Genomic DNA, 6,000 nt, shown 5'->3' with positions numbered 1-6,000 from the left:
GAGAAAACCAAGGGTCTCAAATTATAATAAGTAGTGTTTCTCCAAGGCTTAGTTTCAGAACTCTTAAGGAAAAAACAGAGCCCTTGTTAAAAAAAAAAAAAAAATCCCCTGAAAACAATTATAATCCCTTAACTCACATCCCATAATGACAGGGATAAATTTAAAAAGCAGCATAATAATATTGTAAAATTTGAGCTTCCTCCTGCTCAACATTAAAAGATTGATAACTGGTAAAATAAGTTCAAGTTTAAGGACATGGATGGGGATGAGGAGGCCAAGGAAAATGGTTAAGATGTGGATTTTTAAATCCCAGGTCTTCTCCTAACTACTGTAAGGAAACTTAAGCTACACACTAGTTGCCTGTACTATAGCTGCAGGTAACCAATTCACAGAGGTCATCCAAAATCTACCAAGGTGACCAATACTGCATCTTTCCTCCCAGTCCTTCTGTTAATCTGAGCCTCTTCTGGAGCAGCAGAATTACTGCCTTTCTTTCTAATGAAAATGAAAATTTCTTCCCTAGACAAAGATGCCCAACTCTATCCAAAATAGCTTTACCCTTAGTATACTATTCTCAATATAAGCTCAACCAACAGTATCTGCTGCTTGGCCAAGAAAATAAAAAACAAATCACTGTAACAGCACTGAACTACAAGTGATCTCCAGAGACACCCTCCATGGGATAGCTACATACTTATTTGCAAAACACCCTTGAGAACATGTACCATTACCTTCATTTAATAGATTATGATATGGGGCTGTGGTTTGGCAGGAGAACAATAACAAAGCCAGGAAGAAAACATGCTGTTCAATGTTGAATTCCTATCATACATCTGAAATTATTCTGAAGAAAAAAATTTAAAATATTTTGCATTGGGTTCTCTTTGGGGAGTACAGTGTTCATAAAGCATTAAAAAAAAAGGAGAAACTGGAGCAAAACTTGATACCAAGAACATTATTAATGTCTAACCCATCAGATTCAGTTCTAAGCCATCCTACTTAGCTTCCACAATTTCAGTAGCAGGAGAAAAATGCCTATTTCTTGAGGGCAAACACATTTGAAGATTAAGTTACTAGTTCCCCAGGGTCTGTTACTCCAAAACCCAGATTCCTCCAAATCTGCACTCTGTAATTAAATTGAGGTGAAATACAAAATAAATAATATTCCCAATGTGAATGACACAAACAAGCACAATGATGGGGGTGGGACAAAAAAGTGGTCAGAGAAGAGCATGTGAAAATATGTGCGGGTAACTGAGAGAATACCTTTCCCTAGGTCCACCCAGATTGGCTTTAAGATGAGAAGGGAAAAAAAGGTACAGAGGAAAAGCCATTTTGACCAACCTAGCTCCTTTCAGTCGCAAGCCTCTTGGCTTAGCTAGATCTTAGTTAAGTACACAACGGCTCATGTCCTTGGCCAATTTATCATTGTGCAAGGGTACTGACACAAAAAAGGATTCCCTGTGAAAACCTGTAGTGGCCACTATTTTCAAAATCAATGTTGGTTTAATGCCCTGAATGCTGCTAGAAATAAAGGGAGACAGTTTGCCAGGCAAGGGGCAGAGAAGAACCATTAAGTAGACCGTTATACATAAAGTTTACCAATAGTCACCAACAAAGCAGAACGTCAATCCTGGTCCATAGTAAACAATGCACTAGAGACTGGGGAAAATGACTGCTTTAAATTTTTCAGCATTCTTTCTTTCCTGCACCAACTAATGCAACAATAAAAATCAGGATAGGAACAGAAAGACAGGGCCATATTTCCTTGTTTTGAACTCATGTAATCTGATTTGCAGTTCTTACTACAGCAGCAATGACCTGTGGAAGCAAGGCCAAAAGCCACCTCCAACAATCTTGAATAGAACCTCATGTTACATTTCTATTCTTCTCCACAATCATTGAGAGACTTGGAGCACAATTACACTACCAGAGCCCAGACAGGTGCCTGACTGAGTGTAGCCCAGACTTGCATGTTTATTCTTCCAGGCAGGAAAAGGGCTATGTTTCTTCTTTTTACGACAGATGCAAGTTCCCTGATTTTCCAGTGCAGCTTCCAACCTTTTCCACCGTCTTTCCCTCACTGAATTTACCACTCTCATACTTATGTGGCTTGCCTTTTGTGATTTGAGATGAACCTGTAAACGTGAGAACCCAGGGATCTGAGGTACTTCACATAAACACACTCAAGTATCAGTCTCTCACTTTTTTAAAAACAAGATCAAAGGGAAACAAGTCCCTCTCCCTCAGAAATGTGTGCATCTCCTGTTAGGCTAACAGTGGCTACCTTTGTACCACATCACTGATTTCCTGTACACATGACAATAAGTTATTAAGGACAGGGTTTGCCCCAGGTACACTAGTGACTGCTGAAGAAACCTGCAGCTCCTGCAGACTGAGTTCCAGTTTGCTCACTGCCTCTCGGAAGGCAAATTTATTGCGAGTTTGAGGAATGCAGTCCACATAGCCTGAGCAGTAGTCAAGCAGCTGGTGTCCAGTGTCTACCAGCTGGCTATTGGGTACAGGTTCCGTAATCGCACTGGACAGTAGGTCAGCACATTCCAGCAGGGCCTCTTTGCTGATTTTGTCTGCTGAGATTTTCTCAGAAGTCTGTTTGGTTTTTCTCAGAGCCACTTTAGTACCTGCTGTGCCATTGGCTATTTTGGCTGGCGAGATGGAAGGTGTGGGCAGAGGCACTTGAGGTGGAGGCATGGCTGGCCTCACAGGTTTCCCACTGCTGGGCACAGTTCCTGTAGCTGCCTTTTTTCCTCCTTCCTGGGTTTCTGAAGTGGGCTGTCCTACAGTTGGGGCAGCTGGCTCTTCTGCAGGGTCTGAGCATACAGATGGATGCTGCAGTAGTCTCATCACTGGTGGTGGAGGTGGGGCACACTTTGGTTTTACCCGTCGAGGTCGGTCCTTGTCTCCAGACGATGCGACCTGATGCTCAGATAAGAGCTTGAATTTATTCCCCTGAGAGTCTGTGCCAATGAGCTGCACGTCAGCTGGAGTGTGTTTCAGAGTGGGTGAGATTAGGACTGGCACTTTGTGGTTGTGAGTGGTTGGGAGGATAGATGCAGCCTTGGCTGGAGAAGACCAACCTGGCTGCTCTCCATCCTCTGCAACTCCAGCCACCCCAAGTCGTGAACCACCATTCTTCTCCTTACTCTTGGGGGTAGTTGCTACTCCAGCCACCCCCACCCCTGAAGCGTCCTTCTCTGTAATGGCTGGATCCCCAGAGGGAGCTCTCAGAGGAAGGGCTGTGGCTCCTCTGGGCAACAGTTTGGCTTTTGGTCTCTCCCTGGTTGGAGCAGCACTGTCCTCTGACTTTTTTGGAAGCACGTCATTGGCCCTGTCCACATTCTCTTCTGGTTGAGAAGAGGTGGACACTGTTCTTTCAAGCTGGAGTTTGGACCTCTGGCAGTTCCTGGGAAGGGTCATTGCCATCCTGTCCTGCTCTGGAAGCCCTGAGGACATGGAAGATGTAGAGTTTGACCTCGGAAAAGGCTTGGAAGTGTCATCACTGGCTGAGGGTTTACCTGCTCGTAAGCCAAGTGTCTTTTTGATTAAGCGAGGTGTAAAGAAGCCTGTGATGCCAGACCACCCACCCCCTCCACTGTCATCATTACTGAGGTTCCTCTGTGCAAAGCTCCCCCCATAGCACTTCGGAGGTGCTAGATTGGCCTCTTGCTGGGCAGGAGTGAAAGAGAACCCATCAGCATGCTGTAGAGAAGCAACAGATGAGAAGTTACCCGTGAGTTCGTATTTCTTGTGGGGCTGATTCTCCATTTCTCGAAAGGAGCTGCTGCGTTTAGGGGGTGTGGGAGCATTTCTCTTCTTCATGAAGGAGCTGAAGAAGCCCCCCTTCCTATCTCTGGTGAAGCAGGTCTCTTTGGCATCTTCCAAGAGGCTACTGGGTGATTTGTCTCTTTGCTTTCGAGGCAGGGCTGGGGACCCACAGGAGGCCTGTGCACTTCTAATGAACCCTGATGAGAAACAGAAAATCAATAATGTGAAAGACAAGAAGTGAAACTATTACAGTGACTAAGGCTCCCTTATAAAAGATCTGTCAGTTCTTGTCAGGTGCTGTCATTACTCAGAAAAAATTAACTAACACACTATCATTTCATAGTGATTGTTGTTCCAAATGTGATACAGATTTTGATGGGGAGAAATAACCTGTTGATTATCACTTTAGCATTCATCTTTTCTCTTAGAGTGAATAAACCTGGCATTATCTATAAGGCTCAGTAAAGGAGTGCTTTCCCCCTATGCCCCTGCAAATTGGAAGCATGGGATCTATGTGGGAGCCAGGAGCTTAAGAAATGGAGTGGATGACAGAATTATGTACTAGGCCTTTGACAGGACTGCCAGTAATAGCAATGAGGGACAAAAGACCAGAGCCACCTTGCTGTTCTTAGACAAAAAGTGCATGAAAGCAGGGACAACAGCACCAAGCCCTAAAACTCTTTAAGTAAGGCAGTTTCTATTCTGATTCTACCTGGTGCTGAACTGGAAGCAGGATCTTCTGTGGCATCTTGGGACCCTTCAATGTTCTCTTTGTTCTCTACCTGTTTCTTCAGTGTTCTTGTCTTTGAAGGAAGTATAGGTAATCTGGGCAGGTATGGAACAACAGATGAGGAGGAGGCAGCTCTCCCAAGCTCCTCAGCTACCTCTGTGAAAACCACAAAAGGGTCAATGAAGACAATTTTATGGCAGAGAAAGAGAATTTTTCTCTTCAGAAAAAGCATACAACTGACGAACAATGGATAACAGAATAGAAAAGTGTATAGTTGCAGCTAGGTACAGTGGAACATGCATATAGTCCCAGCTAGGTTACACAGTACATGTAATTCAGCTTTATGTAGTCATGCTAAATTGTCCAAAAACAGCTATCATAACCTGGACTCACACTAGCAGTATACAAAAAAATTTTAGTCATGTTTACCAAATTAGATGCTGTCGGCATTATTTGTGTGATTTTAATTTCTTATAGGCACACTGTGGTAGACTGTGGTTTAATTTGTACATCTTGTGGCAAGTGATGTTAAGCATGGTTTCAAATGCATATAGATCATTTGGATCATTTTTTTTTTCTGTACTGGGGATTGAACCTAAGGCATCACACATACTGGGCAAGCAAGTATTCTTCCTCATGAGGCAGGATCCCTGTCCTTTTTTTTTTTCTTTTTATAATTGTTATTATAGCCAGGTGATGGTGGTTCACGCCTGTTATTCTAGCTACTCGTGAGGCTAAGATCTGAAGATCACAGTTCAAAGCCAGCTGGGGCAAGAAAGTCTGTGAGACTCTTATGTTCAATTAACCACTAGAAAACTGGAAGTGGTGCTATACCTCAAGTGGAAGAGTGCTAGCCTTGAGCAAAAAGAGCTGAGGTATAGCACTCAGGCCTCTAGTTCGAGCCCCACAACCAACCATAATATGTATATGTACACACATATATGTATGTGTATATATATGTACATATATATTATAAAGGTGATGTTTAGATGTTTAGTTACATATGTCAGGTAAATAGTACATTTCTTTTTGAACAACGTCACCCATTCCCTTTCTTTCTCCCAGTTTTTCCCTCTCATCCCCACCCACAAGTTGTATAGTTCATTTTCTACAAAGCATCTACTGAGTACCACTTTGTACCATTTGTTCACCATTAGTCCCTCTATTTATGTGCCCTCCTTAAATTCCCAAAGACAGATAAACAAACAAGACAAAAAGGAAAGAAAAGAAACCAACAACAAAGGAAAAAGTTCTTATTTCCATCTCCTGGAGTTTATCTCGATAAGTATTATTTTATTATCAGATGCAAATAGGCATTGAACTTTTTTTTGCCAGTCCTGGGCCTTGGACTCAGGGCCTGAGCACTGTCCCTGGGTTCTTTTTGCTCAAGGCTAGCACTCTGCCACTTGAGCCACAGTGCCACTTCTGGCCGTTTTCTATATATGTGGTGCTAAGGAGGCAAACACTCTTGCCACTAGGCCATA

General features: G+C 43.1%; 1 protein-coding gene across 7 annotated transcripts in view; it reads right to left on the bottom strand.

Moving 5' to 3' along the window:
• Positions 1 to 750: 750 nt before the first annotated feature.
• Positions 751 to 6,000, bottom strand: part of Abl2 (ABL proto-oncogene 2, non-receptor tyrosine kinase) — a 95,878-nt gene continuing 90,628 nt past the window's right edge. For 4 of the 7 annotated variants that reach the window (XM_048356399.1, XM_048356400.1, XM_048356403.1 and 1 more), the window contains 2 exons: positions 4,499 to 4,672; positions 751 to 3,983 (listed from right to left, as the gene is read on the bottom strand). In XM_048356399.1, coding sequence (XP_048212356.1) covers positions 2,284 to 3,983; positions 4,499 to 4,672 — 1,874 coding nt within the window. In that variant the 3' untranslated portion in view covers positions 751 to 2,283. The remainder of the gene's footprint in view (positions 3,984 to 4,498; positions 4,673 to 6,000) is intronic. The other 3 variants (XM_048356401.1, XM_048356402.1, XM_048356405.1) reach the window with 1 other exon arrangement.

The sequence above is a fragment of the Perognathus longimembris genome, chromosome 11 (genome assembly GCF_023159225.1).
Source record: "Perognathus longimembris pacificus isolate PPM17 chromosome 11, ASM2315922v1, whole genome shotgun sequence".
NCBI classification, from domain to species: Eukaryota; Metazoa; Chordata; class Mammalia; order Rodentia; family Heteromyidae; genus Perognathus; species Perognathus longimembris.
This window is presented reverse-complemented; position numbering and strand designations above follow the sequence as displayed.